The sequence below is a fragment of the Heteronotia binoei genome, chromosome 1, assembly GCF_032191835.1.
Source record: "Heteronotia binoei isolate CCM8104 ecotype False Entrance Well chromosome 1, APGP_CSIRO_Hbin_v1, whole genome shotgun sequence".
Classification (NCBI taxonomy): Eukaryota; Metazoa; Chordata; class Lepidosauria; order Squamata; family Gekkonidae; genus Heteronotia; species Heteronotia binoei.
The window spans coordinates 264657213-264680059 of record NC_083223.1 but is presented as its reverse complement, the minus strand read 5'-3'; the positions used below and the strand labels follow the sequence as shown (position 1 = coordinate 264680059).

The 22847-nt window shown below is 47.5% G+C and overlaps 1 protein-coding gene across 2 annotated transcripts in view; it reads right to left on the bottom strand.

Moving 5' to 3' along the window:
- Positions 1 to 16686: 16686 nt before the first annotated feature.
- Positions 16687 to 22847, bottom strand: part of PKLR (pyruvate kinase L/R) — a 36949-nt gene continuing 30788 nt past the window's right edge. For both annotated transcript variants that reach the window (XM_060255223.1, XM_060255216.1), the window contains exons 10-11: positions 22260 to 22441; positions 16687 to 16913 (exon numbers count right to left, since the gene is read on the bottom strand). In XM_060255223.1, coding sequence (XP_060111206.1) covers positions 16807 to 16913; positions 22260 to 22441 — 289 coding nt within the window. In that variant the 3' untranslated portion in view covers positions 16687 to 16806. The remainder of the gene's footprint in view (positions 16914 to 22259; positions 22442 to 22847) is intronic.

Here is a 22847-nt window from a genome sequence, read left to right as displayed (position 1 = left end):
CCAAACGGATGATTACGATATCCGTATATAACTGAAATTAGGGGTCTCTTGCTCACAGATATGTAACTTCCATCCTATCACTCAGTAACTGTAAACCTCTCTCTCAGAGTTTGTCAGGGCTTTCCTCTTCCAATTCTGTCTCGGGGGATTTTAAATACCATAGAAAGGTGGTTCCCGGCCTTATTGGTATGGTGACACACAAGTCCAGTTTACTGGGTGACCCATCCAATGCTGACCATAGAGTTTTTGGAACCCTGGGCAAACGATGCCCTAGCTGGCACCCATCTAGTTCAGCATTCCATTTTCTAAGCGACCGAACAAATGTTTTTGAGAAACCCGCAAGCATCACACAAAGGGCGCAGCCGCTATGAACCTTAAGCAAGTGGTTCTCCAGCTTACACAATCTTTGCATATGGGCATTGCCTTCCGGTCTTTGACTACGCTCTCCTTTACTGCCTCTGATCCTTGCTAAGATTCTAAGAAACTCTTGCTAGTAACCATCAGGATGCATTTTACTGGGAGAGCCAGTTTGGTGTAGCAGTTAAGTATGCAGACTCTTATCTGGGAGAACCGGGTTTGATTCCCCACTCCTCCACTTGCAGCTGCTGGAATGGCCTTGGGTCAGCCATAGCTCTGGCAGAGGTTGTCCTCAAAAGGGCAGCTGCTGTGAGAGCCCTCTCCAGCCCCACCCACCTCATAAGGTGACTGTTGTGGGGGAGGAAGGTAAAGGAGATTGTGAGCCGCTCTGAGACTCTTCGGAGTGGAGGGCGGGATATAAATCCAATATCTTCATCTACCTCACAGGGTGTCTGTTGTGGGGGAGGAAGGGAAAGGAGATTGTGAGCCGCTCTGAGACTCTTCAGAGTGGAGGGCGGGATATAATCCAATATCTTCTTCTTCTTCTTCTTCTTCTTCTCCTACTCGATCAATGTGTATGTGCAGTGAAGGAAATGCCAGCAAATGTACCTAATGAAAGATACTACTTCTAGAGTCAGATCTTGGTTTCCAAAACACAGAAGAGAGCTATGGCCCCTAGAGAAGGCTGACCTGGAACCCACTTTCGGAAGCTTTGCAACCAACTTTTGGGTCCTGACCCACAGGCTGGGAGACACTTCTGTAGGGTGTTCAGGGTTTGACCCTCTAATCGCTGTCCATGATGTCATTCCAGCCTCCATGTGCAAGTTCCATGTTTGTTCCCCTTCTATAATATAGTGGGTTCTTAGGCACTGAAGAGGCCTGGTGGAAGTGATAACAAGCTCTTTAATGAGTACAGCATGGTAGATGGTTGCACTAGCTGAACTCCCAAACGGGGTCCGCTGGGCCAACTACATACAACACTGGGTTCCCACACTAGCATGTTATTGGGTCATTCAAACCAGCAGAGGGCCTGTGATTGGAGCAGGGCAGTTGGAATTTGGATCCTCCTGCCCATTGTTCCTAAATCCCCACACTTCAGTCCTCCAGGCTCCAATGAGCCAGACAGGAAGCCCATTTGGTAACACATCGATTCACATACATAACGCCTTCCTTCTTGCTTCTTAGCAATGAAGGCTCTTATCCTTGTTGGAAAAAGATTTGATCATGTCCTCAGGTGGTCTCCTGGTCTTCTGATTCTTTAACACGCATACCTGTCCCCCTGCACACACCGGGGCTAAAAGAATCCTCGTCAGGGAGAACTTTCAGTGGGGAAAGTTGCAGGGCAACAGTGGAAAAATTTAAAAAAAAAAACTTTCCTTGTTATTGGATCCCAGTTGTATCAGAAGTCCCTGTGGCTTTTTTTTTTTTAGATTAAATAATACACTGGGTGATCCAGTTGTGGATCTGCCGCAGGGATCCCTGTGGGCAACATGGCATCCATTAACACCTTTCCTGGTGCTCGCCGAATGGTTTTAGACAGGGTGGGGGTTTTGGTAGGAAAAAAACCCAGCCGGGACTCATTTGCATATTAGGCCACACCCCATGGCATCACCATTGTTTCACACAGGGCTTTTTTTGTAGAAAAAGCCCAGCAGGGGCTTGTTTGCATATTAGGCCACACCCTAGGCTTCCCAACCCCCCCGCCCTGGCGGGGGACTCCAGAATTTATAGCCTCCTCCCCCGCTCTTCAAAAGTCCAGAAGCGGGGGGGGGGGGGGGGGGAGGGGAACGGCGCCAATTTCATGCCACTCTCCTGGAAAGAGCCTGCCTGATTCCCTGCACCCACTGAAGGCTCGGCACTGGAGTCCAGTCATCACCCAGGCATGTTAAGAAAGAGCCTAAAAAGAAGGGAAGGGAGGGGGGGGGTGTCTGTCCTGTCCTGTTAGTAAGGAAGATTTGTAGAGCCTGCGCGACTTGTAGATCTCATTGCTCAAACGGTGGTTGGTGTGTAAATAAACATTCCTTCCAGGCACCGAGAGAGGGGAGATCTAGCAAACATTTTCTCCTCACACAAACCTGCCCTGTGCCTTCACTACAGAACAGAAAGGCATGAGGTGTTCTTGATGAGATTTTGAATGATGCATGAACTGATAAACTGCCTTGCCCTCAACCTGTCAGCAGCAACTTCTGCAGAACTTTGCAGTAGAATACTTATTGAGAACTTTTGGGGTTGCTTTGCTTTTAAGAAGAAAAGCCTCTCTTCCAGAACAGGAATTGCAGTGGGTGGGTGTGCAGGCAAGGAGTAGTCTTCTGACGCTGTTTTGCTCTGTGACTAAGGTGCTTTCTACAATGATTTAAGGTATTGGTTTAGAGTGCTTAAGTTTTTGTTTTATGTGCTTTTCAGCCGGGCTGGGCTAAGCGCAGTCCCAGCCTTGTGTTCTTGTGGAGACTGTTTATTTTTTCATTGTCTTATCTGATTTATTGCCTCCTCTGCTTTTATTGCCTTTGGCTACCCCATGTTCAGCTTAACTTTAGTATATGCTGGCCCGGGTGTCTGGAACATTCTGAAGAAATTTGTCTTAATTTTTAAAACCTTGCTAAAACTTTGAACCCAGTGGCACCTTTAAGACCAACAAAGTTTAATTCAAGGTATATTTTTTCATGTGCAAGCATACTTATTCAACTCATTTCCAGATTACAGAAGTCATTTTCACTTGAGAAAATGGGTGTTAAAACTAACCTATTTTTATTTGCTAGCATTGTTTAGCTAAGTTAATTATCTTGCTCTCCTTCCCCCCCCCCTTAAGATATAGCAGGTTTTTTTTATCACAACAAACACACCAAACAAACCAATCCTATAACAACTGGGGGGAGGGATTTTCCAGGTAAAGATCAGATAGTTTGACAGGAATTGTATTTTTTGTGAAAAAGAAGCAATATAGTTTATTGCATTATGAATATGTTGGTTCTAGATGACATTTAAACATATTTTTGAGCAATGTTTCCTCTAAGCTGAGTTAGTGTGAGCTAGTTCAGTTTTTAGTCTCCAGCTCACACATTTTTGTCTTAGCTCAGGAAAAATGGCCCCACATGAAACTAATTTATGCAGGAGCTCATGACTTCAATGCCAGTAGCTCACAAAGTAGATTTTTTGCTCACATGACCCCACAGCTTAGAGGGAACATTGCTTCTGAGTCTCAGGTGTTCTAAATGCAGTACTGCAGATATTGTTTTGATATTGTGTTCTTTTCTAATCCCACTAAATGGAAAGACGAATAACTGATACTTGAAAGTATTTCCTGGAATTATGGCATATCTCCAGATTACAAAGTCAATTTCTACTGGAGAAAATGGATGCTTTGGAGGGTGGCCTTTGGGAGCATTGTAACCCCCTGAGTTCTGTGTCCTCCCCAGGCTCCACCTCCAAGTTTCCAGGAATACCCCAACCTGGAGCTGGCAACCCTACTCCTGCCTCTGGTCAGTGACAGGTCCTGGCAACCCTAGAGCTATTCTATTACATGATGGTAACCAGAGCTGCTTATTAGGATTTTTGGTAGGGGTGATATATGCAAACCTCCACTCCCAATTGCTAGACATAGAGGAGGACATAATATGCTCTAGTGTGCATATAAGAATTTTCTCTGGTGTGAATTATCTTAAGCTTCCAAATTACCAAGTTCCTGAAGCATAAAGAGCTACAAATTCTTTTTTGTGGCAAAGGGAATGCAACTGAGAAATACCTGACCACAGAATTACCATAGGTATGATAGAGCTACTTAGCCTTGTAATTGTGTTTGACCTGAGAAGACAGCAGTAACTAAGTCTTACTAGGTTGGGAATGGCTTCCACTGTTTAAGGGGGAAGCCCATATCTGTTTTGAATTAAGTGACATTATTTAGCAAGCTTTCATCCAAATTTGTCAATTAGAATCTTATCATTTGAACTGAGTCTAGCACTAAAGTCTCTCCCCCCCCCCCTTTAGAATCAGGTGTGCTGGAGTATATAATAAAAGTTCTTCAATAAAAAATTCAGATTAATTACAGCACCTTGCTATATCTGATCATTTTTGCTGGGGAGGGATATATACATTTAGTATTAGAAGAGACCCCATTTTGAAGTGTAGGAGGATAGCCATTGCCCATGGGTTTGAATTTTTTAGATGGACACATTCAATTTAAGTGATGTAGAAATTAGGATTCCTAAACCCCCGTGAAGGGTTTTAGAGGTGGGGTTTGATGCAGTGTGCTGGAAGTGATATAGAGGAGTGAAGCTCAGGAAGTGACCTTTGACTTGGAAGTGATGTCACTTCCTTGCTCCTGGCTCCACCCCCAAAGTCTCCTGGCTCCACCCCCAAAGTCCCCAGATATTTCTTAAATTGGACTTGGCAACCCTACCACACCCCCTGACACCAAGCCAGCCGGAACTGTGCTCCTGTGCGTTCCTGCTCAAAGAAAGCCCTGGTTTTAGAAAATGGGCAGGGCGAGCGTTGACCCAGCAGAGCTTCTGATTAGCTAAGCAGATTAAAAGGCATCCTGTTCAGCAGAGTTTTGACCTGAACTGTTGAAAAATTATTATTAAGAGTTATTTATTCCCTTGTTCCCTGTCCTCTTGTGGTTGGCTCCGCCTCCCGCTGCAGCCATTTTATGGTTGGCTCCATCTCCTGTGGCGGCCATTTTGTGATTGTGCCCCCCGCCCCCCGTGTCAGAATTCCAAAGGTGCCTTCAGGTTCAAAAAGATTGAAGGCCGCTGATCTACAGCATTTTGTTTAGCCCTAAAGGAGATTCCCTGTTACCCCCCACCTCTGTGTCGGCCGAAGTGGGGTCAACATGGCTTTTTTTGTAGGAGGAACTCCTTTGCGTATTAGGCCACACAACCCTGATGTAGCCAATCCTCCAAGAGCTGACAGGGCTCTTCTTACAGGGCCTACTGAGACTCTTCGGAGTGGAGCTTACAGGGCCTACTGTAAGCTCTTGGAGGATTGGCTACATCAGGGGTGTGTGGCCTAGTAGGCAAAGGAGTTCCTGCTACAAAAAAAATCCGGGGGGGGGGTCAATGAACCTCTTCCAAGTTAAGGGGTCTCTTTGCAAATGCCCAGCAAAGGTCACCCTGGGGTTCTTTCCCTTCTCGGCTTCTAACAAGGGCACAGCTGAGCTTCTACCACTTTTCCTAGCTGGATTACCGTTTAATCCATACCGTTCGCCTTCCCTTTTTAATCAGGGGCAGAGAGTGACGGCGGGGGTGATCTTTCCTGATTGAGGTTCAGACTTCCAGCAGTAAGTAGATTAAAACCAAGGTCAGGCCGCACGCTAAGTGGACAGAGGCTCATTCGCTCTTGGGCACGCGTGTGGCCAGCCGCCTTCCACTCTCTCACACTGGAGAGGGGGGAAGAAAGGACGCACATTGCAACTAGGGTTCCCTGGTCCCATTTAAGAAATATCTAGGGACTTCGGGGGTGGAGCCAGGAGACATTAGGGTTGCCAATCCCCAGGTGGGGGCAGGGGATCCCCCAGTTTGGAGACCCTCCCCCCACTTCAGGGTCGTCAGAAAGCGGGGGGAGGGGAGGGAATGTCTGCTGGGAACTCTATTATTCCCTATTTGAGATTTATTCCCATAGAAAATCATGGAGAATTGATCTGCGGTTATCTGGGGCTCTGGGGGGGGCTGTTTTGGGGGGAAGAGGCACCAAATTTTCAGTATAGCATCTAGTGCCTCTCCCCAAAATACCTCCCAAATTTCAAAAATATTGGACCAGGTAGCCGGCTCCAGGTTGACTCAGCCTTCCATCCTTCCGAGGTCGGTCAAATGAGTACCCAGCTTGCTGGGGGGAAAGTGTAGAGGACTGGGGAAGGCAACGGCAAACCACCCCTTAAAAGTCTGTCGTGAAAACGTTGTGAAAGCAACATCACCTCAGAGTCGGAAACGACTGGTGCTTGCACAGGGGACAACTTTACCTCCCCCCCCCTTAGCTGAGTTAGTGTGAACTAGCTCACAGTTTTTTAGCCTCTGGCTCACACATTTTTGTCTTAGCTCCGGAAAAAATGGCCACAGAGCTGGCTAATCGATGCAGCAGCTCACAACTTTGATGCCAGTAGCTCACAAAGTACAATTTTTGCTCACAAGACTCCACAGCTTAGAGGGAACATTGGTTAGGACTTGGATGGGAGACCACCAGGCCTCATTCTGGGCAGGAGCTCACAGGAGCGGAGCTCTGGAACCTCTAAATTTTATTGTGCTCTTTCTTTCCTACCTCCACCCCACCCCAAATACTTGTTTCTGGGCTCCATTGTTCAACCCCCCTGTGAGAATTTTGCTGAACTCTAAGATTGGACAAACTTTCTAATATTTTTCCCCACCCAAAAAAAAGGGGGGGGGGGGGAAATAACCAAAACATAGATAGCAGACAGATGGGAAATCTTCATCAGGCCACTGTGGCTGTACAGGAGAAAGTAATGTAAAAAGTATGGTGGGAGTAAGCTTTTATTTATGACAATTATAATTCAAGAGGCATTTTAAGGTACATACTGACTAGGTATAATTTAGTATACCTTCTTGTGATGTCAAGGGTGTGTGGCATATGCAAATGAGTTCTGCTAATGAGCTCTAGCACCTGGAGAGCCAGTTTGGTGTAGTGGTTAAGTGTGCAGACTCTTATCTGGGAGAACCGGGTTTGATTCTCCACTCCTGCACTTGCATCTGCTAGCATGGCCTTGGGTCAGCCATAGCTCCGGCAGAGGTTGTCCTTGAAAGGGCAGCTGCTGTGAGAGCCCTCTCCAGCCCCACCCACCTCACAAGGTATCTGTTGTGGGGGAGGAAGGTAAAGGAGATTGTGAGCCGCTCTGAGACTCTTTGGAGTGGAGGGCGGGATAGAAATCCAATATCTTCATCTACCTCACAGGGTGTCTGTTGTGGGGGAGGAAGGGAAAGGAGATTGTGAGCCGCTCTGAGACTCTTCAGAGTGGAGGGCAGGATATAAATCCAATATCTTCATCTATCTCACAGGGTGACTGTTGTGGGGGAGGAAGGTAAAGGAGATTGTGAGCCGCTCTGAGACTCTTTGGAGTGGAGGGCGGGATATAAATCCAATATCTTCTTCATCTTCTTCTATTAAATCACCCCTGGAGTTCACTAAGGAAGACCAGTGTCACTACACAGAGGCAGGCAATGGCAAGCCACCTCTGTTGATCTCCTGCCTTGAAATCCCTACACCCAGGGTGGCCAGACTTGCTTAACGTAAAAGCCACATAGAATAAACATTGGATGTTTGAGAGCTGTAAGACACGAACAAATATTACACACATGTCTTTATTAAAACTCTTAATACTTTATTTGTACAAAAAGATAAAATACATATGTTTGCAATTTACAACACAGCCATGCTAGAAGGAGACTTTAAAAAAACAACCTGGGAATAACAGTCCCTATAAGACCAGCATAGGGAAAGGTTAAGGAATTGTTTTTTGGCACCAGTGGGAGAAGGAAACGCATATCCATCTCTCTTTGCCTTGACACAAAGGTTAAATACAGCTTATATAAGAGCTGTGAAACTAAGGGGGAACCCTGCGCCACCCTCTTTAATTCTGTCCCTCCTTCCAGTGGCTCCCTCAGCTCTTGCACTCTGTTTCCCTGCTCTAGTTCTCTGGGTGACCTATGGGGTGGAGAAGAGCTTGCAAGTCTGCCTGTTTTCCCCTCCTTCCCCACTTCATACATGGTGGAAATAGTCACCTACCTATGGGTCAGCGGCTGACTGAGGTCCCGATGCGAAGCACATTTACTTGAGAGTAAGCCTGCATTAAGTTCCTCCTTGACCACCGGGAGCCACACAATATGTGTGAAAGAGCCACATGTGGCTCCCAAGCCACAGTTTGGCAACCCCTGGGCTAGTCACTCTCTCACAACAATCCTGTAGGGAAAGGTTGGCTGAAAGTCTGTGTTCCCCCAAGCAAGAACTAAATCAGCATAATTTTTTTAAATTAGGACCATCCGAATTGACATAAAACATTGATCTGCCTAGGCCATTCAGGAATTTAAACCAAGGGCTACCAGGTCTAATGATAATGCCCTATTCCAGGTGTCCCCAATGTGCCTCCCATACCTTTCTTGGCGCCCACTGAGTGTTTTTAGAAAGTGGACAGGGCCAGCTGGGGCCTTTGCTCAGCAAGGCTTCTGATTGCGGGAGGGACAGTGGCTCAGTGGTAGAGCATCTGCTTGGGCAGCAGAAGATCCCAGGTTCAATCCCTGGCACCTCCAAAAAAGGGTCCAGGCAAATAGGTGTGAAAAACCTCAACCTGAGACCATGGAGAGCCGCTGCCAGTCTGAGAAGACAATACTGACTTTGATGGACCAAGGGTCTGATTCAGTATAAGGCAGTTTCATATGTTCATATGATTGGCCACTGGATTGTTGATTGGCTGTATGTAACTTAAATTTAATTTAATTGGCTTTTAAAGAACATTCATTTGGCAACAGCTGCACCCACAGCACAAGCATCCTCACTGCGTGACTGAAGGTACGATGCAGCTGCCATTTTGTGGCCGGCTCCGCCTCTTGCAGTGGCCATTTTGAGGCAGCAACCACCATGCTGTGTCATAATTCCAAAGGGGCCTGCAGGCTCAAAAAGGTTGAGGAACTCTGCTCTATCCACCACCTATAACTAGCAGTGTGAACAGGAAACGAAAAATCTTTACAGGATAAGCTAAAATATTCTGGACTTTTGAGCGCTTCCTTGCCACCTAAATCTACCTAAATAACCTAAATCACTACCTAAAGCCCCCTTTTGTAAAGGAGGATTTGGAGGGGGGCCATGGCTCAGGGGTAGAGCATCTGCTTGGCATACAAAAGGTCTCAGGTTAGATCCCCACCATCTCCAGTTAAAAGGCTCAGGTGATATGAAAGACCTCCACCTCAGACCCTGGAGAGCGACAATGCTGACCCCAATAGTCTCCTTCATCATGCATTTGTGTGTGTGTGTGTGTGTGTTTTCGGGACTCTGTCTCAGTGGCAGAGCATCTGTTTGGCGTACAGAAGATCACAGGCTCAATCCCCAACATCCCCAGTTGAAAGATCAGGTAGAAGGTGACATGGAAGACTGGAGAGCCCCTGCCAGTCTGGAGAGACAATGCTGACCCCCAGGGGTGGAATTCTAACAGGAGGTCCTTTGCATATTAGGCCACACCCTCCTGATGTAGCCAATCCTCCAAGAGCTTACAAATGAAAACCTTGTAAGCTCTTGGAGGATTGGCTACATCAGGAGGGTGTGGCCTATGCAAAGGAGCTCCTGCTAGAATTCCACCCCCACTGACCCCAATATACCTCTTGTCTGATAAAGTATAAGGTAGCTTCATGGGTTCAGTCACTCAGTGAAATGGAAGATAAACTAATCAGTACTAATCCCGATTTCTGGTTTCTATTAATTTGGGCTGCAAATGAGGACTCACAATATCGAATTCCTGCATATAGAAAAACACTCAGTCACTTTGTCTATTTGTGCCTATCATTAATTAATAATTAACTCTGGGGTACAGAGACAGGCCAGGTGGGTTGTCATTCTGTGTTAGGGTTGCCAAGTCCAATTCAAGAAATATCTGGGGACTTTGGGGGTGGAGCTTTGAGGGCAGAGTCAGGAGACATTGGGGGTGGAGCCAGGAGCAAGATTGTGACAAGCATCACTGAACTCCAAAGGGAGTTCTGGCCATCACATTTAAAGGGAACCGCACACCTTTTAAATGCCTTCCCTGCATTGGAAATCATGAAGGATAGGGGCACCTTCTTTGGGGGCTCATAGAATTGGACCCCCTGGTCCAATCCTTTTGAAACTTGGAGGCTGTTTTGGGGAGAGGCACTGGATGCTACACTGAAAATCTGGTGTCTCTATCTCAAAAGACAGCCCCTGCAGAGCCCTGGTTACCCACAGATCAATTCTCCATTATATCCTATGGGAATCAGTCTCATAGGGAATAATGGAGTGTCCGGCAGACATTTCCTTCCCCCCCCCCACCCCGCTTTCTGATGACCCTGAAGTGGGAGGAGGGTCTCTAAACCGGGGGATCCGCTGCTCCTACCTAGGGATTTATATATATACACACCCTAATCTATGTGCAACCCCCAGGAAAACTCCAGTGGTTCTGTTAGAGTGGGTCTGTTCTTACGGCTCTGTTTACTTGTGCAGGGATCAGGCTTGGATCCGCTGTGTTTAACAGGCTTCTCTTTAATTTGATTAGTTGAGATTAACAGCCGATCTGAGCTGATTACACAGGAGGGGGAGGGATGCGTTTCAGCAACCCAGTCTCCCATGCAATTCCGCCCCGCCCTCCCCCCGCCTTCCAAAGCAACGTCTGAGCTTCCAGCTCTCAAAAGGAACGGGTGTTCTTCATGGCCGTCGGCCCAGGTAATTGTTTCTGAAATCCAATCGCTGCCCCTGGCTATATGCTCTTTGGCTGGTTGCCACTTCTGCCTGTCTCTTGTGATTCTACTGGTCTGGCACATCCAATCAGAGGGTCTTAGGAACTGCCAGCTACTGAGTCAGTCCAATAGCATAATTTAGCCCCAGATGTGCAGCCTCCAGCTGGTAGCTGCAACTCAAAGGTAAGAGCTTTTTACACTGACCTTGTAACTTTTGATTCTTTCAATGGAGGTACTAAAGCTTTTCTCAAGCTTCAGAATTAAAATCATATTTCCGGGGCTTTTTTTATTTTATTTTTTAAAAGCGCAGCAGGAAGCCATTTGCATATTAGGCCACACCCCCTGATGGCACCATTGTTTCACATAGGGCCTTTTGTGAAAAAAGCCCAGCAGACATTCATTTGCATATTAGGCCACACCTCCCGATGCCAAGCCAGCCGGAATGGCATTCCTATGCGTTCCTGCTCAAAAAAAGCCCTGGCCATAGGGTATTGATGGAACTCTCTGGGGCAGTGATGCTCTGTATTCTTGGTGCTTGGAGGGGCCAGCCACCAGCGAGCCTGCAGCAAACGTGGACTATTGCACCCTTCTTAAATCTTCGTTCGCGAAGCCAAGCCGAGAGAGAGGGAGGGGCGGCAACAGTGGGAGGGCTTCTAGTGTCCTGGCCCCACTGGTGGACCTCCTGATGGGACCTGGGTTTTTTGGCCACTGTGTGACACAGAGCGTTGGACTGGATGGGCCACTGGTCTGATTCAACATGGCTTCTCTTATGTTCTCTTATGTTATTATGACTTCCCCCCATAGTAACCTGGGAACTGACATTCAGAGAGGTAACTGGAGAAATCTGGTTTTGATTTCTGTCTTCCCAGAACTACAGATTCCAGGGTTCACTGGGGAAAGGGAGGGGTGGCCATTAAAGCAGGCTCACATCTGGCATACACACATGTCCTTAGAATGCCTCTGAAATGTATCTGATCAGACAAAATAACAGGCCATGTGAATCCACTCTTATTGGTAGCAGCAGATCTCCAGGTTCTCCAGCAGAGAAAAGTGTTTCCATGTGACCTGGGGAGGCCAGAGATTAAAGCCAGAGATTCCAGATAGGGTTGCCATCCTCCAGGTAGGGCCTGGAGATGTCCCAGAATCACAACTGGTCTTCAGACTACAGAGATCAGTTGTCCCTGAGAAAATGGCTACTTTTGCAGGTGGACTCTACGGCACTGTACGAGGGTCGCCAATCCCCAGTTGGGGCCAGGGGATCCCCTGGTTTGGAGGCTCTCCCCCTGCTTCAGGGTCATCAGAAAGCGAGGGGAGTGAATGTCCCCTGGGCACTCCATTATACCCTATGGAGATCAGTCCCCACAGGGTATAATCAATCTATAGGTATCTGGGGCTCTGGGAGGGGTCTGTTTCTTTAGGTAGAGGCACCAAATTTTCAGTGTAGTATCTGGTGCCTCTCCTCAAAAAATCTCCAAAATTTCAAAAAGGATTGGACCAGGAGATCCAATTCTATGATCCCCAAAAGAAGGTGCCTCATCCTTCATTATTTCCAATGGAAAGAGGGCATTTTAAAAGAATGTGGGTACACCATAGAGTTTTCCCTCCCAAATTGCTAGAGTAGCTGGGGAAACCATAGAGTTTCCCCGGAAACACCTAGAGCGGCCGCACACGGCGTCACCGGCACGATGACATCACTTCCAGGTGATGTTATTCTGTCAAGTCCCCTGCTCCGGGACAAAGAGGACTTGGCAACCCTAGATCCTGACCAACCAAACACTTCTTGCCCAAAGGATCAACCATATTGGCCATGAAGCGAAACAGAACCTCCACATTTAGGAGGTGTCTATCATTATTGACTGGTTGTTCCAGTCAGAAAAGCAGTTGCTTTGGAAACAGGATGCAGTGGACCTCTTTAGTTGGAGGCAGCATGGTTTTCTTCTGTTTTCGTATCCACCTAGCCCCAGACACACAATAGAGACGTTCGCTAGAGGGAGAGAGGGATTAATGGCCGCACTTCTGAGATTGATTAAAGAGGCTTTAGCTGGGATTATGCGATCATGGCAGATCAAGAGAGATTGGCAATCAATCGAGGGAGAAAAAACAGGGAGGGGGGACTGAAGTGTTTTTCAGAGGGGGAGTCATAGATAGCATCAGCCTCTCCATTATAGGAAAAAAATTAAGCATTTGTGGAGGCGGCAGGAAAGGGACGACACCGCCTCAGTGCAGCCACAAAATAAGATCATGTGATATGGCATGCTGTCACTCTGTCACCATGGTAACTGCGAACCCGGAGAAAGGCCGGAATGCAAGGCCTCGCCAGAACCCCACAGCTTTGCCAACCTCCAGGTGGGGCCTGGAGACTTCCTGGAATGACAAGTGGTCACCAGATGACAGAGATCAGTTCCCTTGGAGAAAATGGCTGCTTTGTAGGTAGACATATTCCACCGACCTCAGGCAACACCCCTCAATCTCCAGGAATTTCCCGACTCAGAGTTGGCAGCCCTGTCAGATACTCATCAACTTTATTTAGAGCAGGGGTGTCAAACATGTGGCCCAGGAGCTGAATGAGGCCCCTGGAGGACTGCTATCGGGCCCACAAGCAACTCACTGTTATCAAAGATTTCAGGTTTTCACGGCTGGTAACATCATTAGGGTTTGTAGAATCTTTCGGGATCAAGTGCCGTGTTCTACTGGAGAAAGTTTTCCTTCCAGACGTTTCGTTCTCAGCTACGGAGAACATCCTCAGTGGCGTTGCAGCCGGAGCAGGCGCTCAGACCTTCTTGGCTGCTGTGCATTGAGTGGGGCCAGGGCTGCTGGAGAGCTGCTATTTGTAGGCTGGAGGGGGTGTGATGAAAGGGCAATTGGTTTGTGGATGTGCCCATTGTTTGGTGGGGCTTCCTGGAAGGGTAGTGATAAGGAAACTGGCTGTTGAATGTGACCATTGTTCTGTGTTAATTGCTGGGAAGGTTGGAAGGGGGTTGAAGATAAGGAAGATGGTTGTTGATTGTTCTGAAAGAACTGAAGTCCTTTCTACGGTCTCACATTATCATACCCGCCTGAACAGAGAAGCTATTGAGATTTACAAACACCAGCACAATTTTAACAGAAAGGAAGAAGGCATTTTCATCCACCAATCTTGGTACCCAGCTCTGCAAAACACTCTACAGACTATAAATTGCAGAAAGTCTCAGAACAACCAGCAAATTCCACAGAACAATCAACAACCATCTTCCTTATCTTCAAACCCTAATAACTCACTGTTGTCTGCTTCCTTCTCCCTCTCTTGCTTCCTTCTGCATCAGAACTTACTTTGCCTGGCTTGCTCCATCGCACAGGAGCAACAGAGCAAAGCTCCTCCCTTGGGGAGGAAGCGGGGGAAGGAGAGCTAACTTTGCCAGGCTCTCTCAATTGCACAGCAGAGCTACTGAGCCAAGCCTCTCTTCCTTCTGTTGGCTTAGGCTCAACAAGCCAGTGAGGTGGATTAGGCTGAGCGTGTGTGTGTGTTTGTCTGTGTTCTTTATAAAGTTTATATCTCCCCTACCTGGCATTACATTTTATGACACACGTGGCCCAACCCAACAAGGTGAAGATAAGAAATGAGTTTGACATCCCTAATTTGGAGGGACATGTTACTAATCCCTCTCAGTTCTGCTCCCTTAGAAACAGAACTAGAGTTAGCTACACCAGGGATAAAACAATGGGATTGGTGGGAAAGAGGGAAGCAGTTTCAGAATCTGGAGAGCCAGTTTGGTGCAGTGGTTTAGTGTGCGGACTCTTATCTGGGAAAACCGGGTTTGATTCCCTACTCCTCCACTTGCAGTTGCTGGAATGCCGTTGGGTCAGCCATAGCTCTTGCAGAGTTGACCTTGAAAGGGCAGCTGCTGGGAGAGCCCTCTCAGCCCCACTGAGCTCACAGAGTGTCTGTTGTGGGGGGAGAAGATAAAGGAGATTGTAAACTGCTCTGAGATTCAGAGTGAAGGGTGAGATATAAATCCAATATCTTCTTCTTCAATCTGGTCTTCTGGGCTTTTTTGACACCTTCACACAGGTGGATTCTTCATTCTTCCCTCCATTTCCCCTCACACCTGACATTTCTGTCACCTTGCTTCTGGAACGCTTTTGGCAAGATGAGAAAAAGAAGAAGAAAAAGAGAAGGAGGAGATCGGATTTATACCCTGCACTTCACTTGGAGTCTCGAAGTGGCTTACAACTATCTTCCCTTCCTCTCCCCACAACAGACACCCTGTGAGTTAGGTGGGGCTGAGAGAGCTCTGAGAGAACTTCTCTTGAGAAAACTGCTTTAAGAGAACTGGGATTGACCCAATGTTACCCAGCTGGCTGCATGAGGAGGAGTGGGAATCAAAACCATATTAGAGTTTGTGCTCTTAACCACTATACCAAACTGGCTCTCTGGAAAAACTATGTCTTAAAAAGAAGAAGAAGAAGAAGAAGAAGAAGAAGAAGAAGAAGAAGAAGAAGAAGAAGAAGAAGAAGAAGAAGAAGAAGAAGAAGAAGAAGAAGAAGAAGAAGGTGATATATCACTATATTGTAATGCTGCTCTAGTGATATAGAATCATAGAGTTGGAAAGTACTTCTAATGTCATCTAGCCCAACCCCCTGCACTATGCAAAGAATTCACAAATACCTCCCCCCAATATAGCTAATGCCAGTTTTTTTAAATAGCCCAAAACCTGCTGGTTCAGAAGGAAGAGGGTATGGGAATGGTAGGCATGAGGGGAAATAAACAAGGGAAAGCTGTGCTATATGAACAGGGAGGTATGGAAATCTGCGCAATCTCTCCTCAAACCTTTGAGACTGCTTTCTCAGGAAAGAGCAAATGAAGATAGGCTTGGAGGAAAAAACTAGTGTTGCCAGCCTCCAGCTAGGACCTAGAAAACCTCCAGGAATTACCTCCAGGAATGAGCCGCCCTGAGTCCGCTTGCGGAGAGGGCAGGATAGAAATTTAAAGTAATCAGCTCATCTCTAGACTATAGAGATCAATTCCTGTGGAGAAAATACCTCAGTGAGGACACTCCTTTCCCCAAGCCCCATCCTTCCTGGGCGCCGAATCTCCAGGAATTTTCCTTTGCAGTGTTGCCAACTTCCAAGTGATAGTTGAAGATCTCCCCTGGAATTACCCCTAATCTCCTGGTGAGAGCGATCAGGTCCCCTGGAGAAAACGGTTGCTTAGGAAGGTGGACTCTATGGCATTATACCCCATTAAAGTTCCTCCCCCCAAAACCCCCACCCTCCTCAATCTCCACCTCTAAAATTCCAGGGATTTTCCCAACTTGGAGCTAACAGTCCTACTAAAAATCCAAGAGAAGAAGAAGAAGAATACTGTAGATTTATACCCCACCCTTCTCTCTGAATCAGAGACTCAGAGCGGCTTACAATTTCCTATATCTTCTCCCCCCTCAACAGACACCCTGTGATGTAGGTGGGGCTGAGAGGACTCTCACAGCAGCTGCCCTTTGAAGGACAACTCCTGAGATAGCTATGGCAAACCCAAGGCCATTCCAGCAGCTGCAAGTGGAGGAATGGAGAAAACAAACCCGGTTCTCCCAGAAAAGAGTCCGCACACTTAACCACTGCACCAAACTGGGCAACAACAGAACTACGTTGTACGGAAGTCTCCTCCAACCCTGTTGCCTTTTGGTGGGGAAAGTGCAGAGAAAAACCTCCATGTGTTGTGCACAGTTTTACTGGCTGGTGAAACATTACTGCCTGGTAAGCAACTAAGATCCCTGCCCTAAGGAGCTTACAGTACGAATTTCAATAGTGGGAGAGATGAGTCAAAATACGACATCCTAAATCTTATGCCTTTATGACCCCTAAGGCCTACATCAGTCTGCTGAAGCCTTCTCACTACCTTCTGTTGCCCGTGGCAACCACTTGCAAAATCTTGGACAGCAGCAATGAAACCAGATGATGAGGATGCAGTGAAAAGTTTTAATGGCCTTGGATACACACAGACACACAAATGCAATCTCTCGTTACAGTCTTGAGGGGCTCTTGCATGCAGAGTTAAGATATCCGACAGTTACAGCCTTCATGGGACCTGCTGAACCCTCATGATGTTGGTGTAGCCAGCTCCAGGTCTCCAGCCGGTCACCACAATGACCACGTCCCCCGACTGCAGGAACCCACGCACCTTGCCTGTGGAGAAGAGTGAAAGAGTGAAGGGCTGAAGGGAAAAGAAGATGACCCAGAAGCCTTGCTAACAACCACCTAGGGCAGAGGTGTCAAACATGCGGCCCGGGGGCTAAATCAAGCCCCTAGAGGGGTCCTATCAGGCCTGCAAGCAAATCAAAAGTAGGTTTGCAACTTACAGATACACACCCAGGGCCGGCCCGCCCACTAGGCAAATTAAGCATTTGCCTAGGGTGCCAGGAGGGAGGGGGCACCGAATTGGGCTTTCTCCCCCTTTCTGGTACTACCCAAGACAAATGCCTAATGCCCTCCCCCAGTGGCACCCCCCAGGCTGCTCCCCTCTGCAGCAGCACCCCTCTCCTCCGTTCCGCAGCTCTGCCTCCCTGGTGTGCTTATAGGAGCAACACTAGCTTCGTCCTTACCCGCTTCAATGCGGGCATCTCAGCAAGTTTGGTGTAGTGGTTAAGTGTGCGGACTCTTATCTGGGAGAACCGGGTTTGAATACCCACTCCTCCACTTGCACCTGCTGGCATGGCCTTGGGTCAGCCATAACTCTGGCAGAGGTTGTCCTTGAAAGGGCAGCTGCTGTGAGAGCCCTCTCCAGCCCCACCCACCTCACAGGGTGTTTGTCGTGGGGGAGGAAGGTAAAGGAGATTGTGAGCCGCTCTGAGACTCTTCGGAGCGAAGGACGGGATATAAATCCAATATCATCATCATCTTCTTCTTCTTTTAATAGAAAGCAGGACAAAGCTTCGCTCCCCCTCCCTTCCGGAAATGGAAGGGAAGGCGAGTAAAGCCTTGTCCTGCTCTCTATGAAGAGAGAAAGCTGTACTGAGATGCCCGCATCAAAGTGGGTAAGGACGAAGCTAGTGTTATTCCTCAGAGCACGCCCTTCGGCTGGGGGGGAGCCCTGTCCCCTGCCACTACTCTCCCAGCATGCTCAAAGAGCGACGCTATCTTCTTCCTTAACCACTTCAACACGGGCATCTCAGTACAGGTTTTTCTCTTAATAGAGAGCAGGACGAGGCTTTCCTCCCCCTCCCTTCCGGTTCTGGGGGGCAGAGTGCAGCACTGCATTGCGGCGGAGGGGAGGGGTGCCGCCGCAGAGGGAGGGCGGCTGGCAGTAAGTCTGCCTAGGGCACCATGTGTCTTAGGGCTGGCCCTGAACAGCACCTGAACAGCATACTCAAGATTGCTACAGCACAGACGTTGTTTCCACTTTTTGATGCAATCATTCCAAACAAGCAGTGTCAGTTATCAGAGACTGTTAAATAAATAAAATATTGCAAGCATGCTAATGTTTTAAGCATGTTTTATTTAAAGTTTTTTAAAAAAAAAAAATATTTAATTGTGTTCGTCTGTGTTCGCTATCTACCATTATATTTTATGACACACATGGACCGGCCTGACAAGGCCTCATTTATGTCAGATCCAGCCCTCATGAGTTCAACACCCCTGTCCTAGGGGCAAACATCCTCTGTCCAACTCATCTGGGTGCTCAGGGAATCCGTTGGAGCCCCGATTAGATTAACCTCATTCAGGGCTTTTTTTTGTAGAAAAAGCCCAGCAGGAACTCATTGCAGGCCACACCCCCGACACCAAGCCCAGCCGGAGCTGCATTCCTGTGTGTTCCTGCTTTTTAAAAAAACCCTGATCCCATTTCTTTAGGGTTGCCAGCTCCCGTAAGATTTTGGGGGCAGAGGAACCTCAGCGGGGCATAATGCCAGTAAGTTCATCTTCCAAAGCGGCCATTTTCTCCAGGGATACTGTTCTCTGTAGCCTGGAGATTTGCTGTAATTCCAGGAGATTTCCAGTGTCCCCACAGCTCGGAGATTGGCAACCCTATCCTGGTTTAATTATGAGGCTTTCTGAAATGTAATGACATTGGAACAAACATGGGATTGGTTAAGTGCGGTGATTAAATGTGTGGCCTCTAATCTGGGAGAACTGGGTTTGATACCCCACTCCTCCACATGCACCTAGGACATTGGGGGGTGGTATTTGTGAATTCTTTGCATAGTGCAGTGGGTTGGGCTAGATGACATTAGAAGTACTTTCCAACTCTATGATTCTATATCACTAGAGCAGCATTACAATATAGTAATATGCAGCTCCCTCTGTTGGTTCTAGTGACAAACAAAAATCTGGCAAAGTTGTCTCTGACCCTTAATTTTCCAAGGAGCTCATGTCAGGGTACATAGTAGTTGGACTGGAAAAGGAGAAGAAGCAATTGGATTTATACCTCGCCCTTCACTCGTAGTCTCAGAGTGGCTTACAATCGCCTTTCCCTTCCCCTCCCCACAACAGACACCCTGTGAGGTAGGTGGGGCTGAGAGCTCTGAGAGAAACTGCTTTTGAGAGAACAGTTCTGCTGATAATTTGTGGCTGACCCAAGGTTACACTAGTAGAGTGCATGCGGAGTGGGGTATCAAACCCAGTTCTCCCAGATTAGAGGTCACCCATTTAATCACCGCACTTAACCAATCCCATGTATCTACTCCGTTAATGACAGCTGCAGGATCTGCCCCCCAGAGAACTTATCATTATCTCCAAGCAGAACGTTTTCTAATTCAGTTTGCTCCTTCCTTATTCCTTCATTTTTAATATCGTTTTCCACCAAGCTCTTTATTTGTTGCATCTGGAACCAGTCATACTTATTATTCAATTCTTCAGCTGTTTTCAACTTTATCTTGCCACCTTGTATTTTTAATAATTGATTATATGACAACCATCTTGCTTCACCCGTCTCAGCTGTTATTAATTACTTCTGCTGGCACTATCCACAACGGCTACCTGTCATCTCCATATTTTCTATATTTCATCCACGTATTTACTTCTTATATAGTGATGAGAGAAAAATCCATCCATCTTTTTCTTCCCATAGTACATATAAGCGTGCCAACCAAATATGTTCCCATGGTCTTCCAATGCTAAAAGTTTTCTATTCAACAACGTCACCCACTCTTTTATCCTTACTAGATATACTGCTTCATGGTATAACTTTAAGTCTGGTAACTGAAATCCTTCTCTTTCTTTTGCGTCTGTTAAAATTTTCATTTTGATTCTTGGTTTCTTCCCTGCCCATACAAACTCTGAAATTTTTCTTTGCCATTTATTAAATTGTTTACTGTCTTTCACTATCGGAATTGTTTGAAACAAATACATAATTCTTGGTAGAAATAGATTTATCCTCCATTAATCTATCTAATCCCCTTTGAAAGCTGTTTATTTGCTTAGTCGGCTGTACATAAGCTGTGATTCATATAAAATTTGGAGGAGAAGAAACCCCTGGGGGGAAATGGAAAATTCCAGTACTAATGCAGCAATGGCCAATATTATGATTCCCTTACATCTGCAGTCCAGCCTCATTTGGAATACTGTGTGCAGTTCTGGTCACCGTATCTCAAAAAGGACACTGCAGAGCTGGACAAAGTACAGAGGAGGGAGAGCAAGATTATTAGGAGCAGGGGTGGAATTCTAGCAGGAGTTCCTTCGCATATTAGGCCACACACACCCTGATGTAGCCAATCCTCCAAGAGCTTACAAGGCTCTTTTTGTAAGCTCCTGGAGGATTGGCTACATCAGGAGGGTGTGGCCTAATATGCAAAGGAGCTCCTGCTAGAATTCCACCCCTGATTAGGAGGATGGGACACCTTCTCTATGAGGAAAGGCCGAAGAGTCTGAGACTTTTCAGTTTAGAAAAGAGATTACTAAAGGGGGATATTATAGAGCAGAGATGGCTAAACTGTGGCTCAGGAGCCACATGTGGCTCTTTCATACACATTGTGTGGGTCTCGAAGCCCCACCCCACCGGCTGGTGGCTTGGAGAAAGAATTTAAATTTAAAGTTGCTTTCTTTCCACCTCCCACCACACTTATTTGCCTGTCTGCCTTCCTTCCTGTCTTGTGGCTCTCAAACATCTGACGTTTATTCTATGTGGCTCTTACGTTAAGGAAGTTTGGCCACCCCTGTTATAGAGGTTTCTAAAATGATGCACAGGGTGGAGAGACTTGACAAAGAACTTTTTCTCCCTCTCCTAAAATACAAAACCTCTAGGGCATCCAATGAAGCTAATGGGCAGTAAGTATAGCATGGATGAAAGGAAACACTACTTTACACAGAGAGTGATTAAAGTGTGGAATTCACCGCCGGAGGATGTAGTGATGGTCACAGGCACGGACAGCTTTAAAAGGGGATTAGATAGATTAATGGAGGAGAGGTCTATCAGCGACTACTAGCCATGGTGACTAAAGGGAACCTCCATGTTCAGAGGCAGCCAACCTCTGAATGCCAGTGGCAAGAGGCAACATCAGGGTAAGGCCTCAGCCTCTCTGCCCTGTTTTCGGCCTTTCGGAGGAACTGGATAGCCATTGAATGAGGCAGGATGATGGACTAGATGGACAACTGGGCCAATCCACTGGGGCTCTTTTGATGTTCTTATGAGGGGAAGGCCTGGGCCTCTCTGCCCTGTTGTTGGTCCTCCAGAGGAACTGGTTGAGGCCACTGTGTGAGACAAGATGCTGGACTAGATGGACCCTCATTGGTCTGATCCAGTAGGGCTCTTCTGATGTTCTTATGAGGGGAAGGCCTCAGGCTCTCTGCCCTGTTGTTGGCCCTCCAGAGGAACTGGTTGAGGCACTGCGTGAGACAAGATGCTGGACTAGATGGACCCTCACTGGTCTGATCCAGCAGAGCTCTTCTGATGTTCTTATCAGAGGAAGGCCTCAGCCTCTGTGCCCTGCTGTTGGCCCTCCTTTGAGGCCACTGTGTGAAACAGGATGCTGGACTAGATGGACCCTCACTGGTCTGGTCCAGCAGGGCTCTTCTGATGTTCTTATGAGGGGAAGGCCTTGGCCTCTCTGCCCTGCTGTTAGCCCTCCAGAGGAACTTGCTGGCCACTATGAGAGACAGGATGCTGGACTAGATAGACCCTCATTGGTCTGATCCATCAGGGCTCTTCTGAGGAAAAAAGTTTCAGACTCTTTGCCCTGTTTTTGGCCCTCCAGAGGAACTGACTAGCCAGTTAATGATGATGGCCTAGATGGACCACTGGGCCAATCCAGCAGGGCTCTTCTTATGTTCTTAATTCCCCTTCAGGAAAAGACTAGGTAATTCAGAATTCCAAAATCTGAAAAGAAATTGAGATGAGAACATTGCAAGCCTCTCAAGAGGCCTGATCTGTGTTTACATGGTACAGGCAAGGGAAGAGTTTGACCTCTTGCAAGACTGGCAGGACTCTATCTGTTGAACTGCTGTCTGTCTTTCCTGCGGTAGGTAAAGAAACAAGAGCCTTACCAGAATAGGAAAGATGATGGCCCCAGGCGGAGACGGGACAGCATCCCTCCAACTCACCTATCTCCATGCCAAACTGCACACGGCGATCGACATCATCCGCCCACACTTCCTGCTTAGCGCCACGCCACAGGACAGGAAAGACACCACGGTTCAGGTGCACCTGGCGGGCCACTTGCTCATTGCGGGTCACAGCGATGATAAGGGCACGTGGCCGATAGCGAGAGAGCAGCTGTGCAGATCTGAGTCGGGGGAGGAAGACAAAGGTGAAAGGGGGGATCGAGATACCCACTTACAGCCAGGGCTTTTTTTGTAGCAGGAACTCCTTGGTACATTAGGCCACACACACCCTGATGTAGCCAATCCTCCTGGGGTTTACAGGGCTCTTAGTAAAGGGCCTGCTGTAAACTCCAGGAGGATTGGCTACAGCAGGGAGGTGTAGCCCAATATGCAAAGGAGCTCCTGCTACAGAAAAAGCCCTGCTTACAGTCAAATTCAGGAGTGTTCTAGTGTAAACCGGGGGTCCTCCTTGGGTTGCCAGTTCTGTGTTGGGAAATACCTGGAGAGCATCACTGCCCCAGACAAATACCGTTTTCGCACACAGCTTACCTCGCAGTCACAATCCTGTTCCCTTCGCAGCGTCCGGTC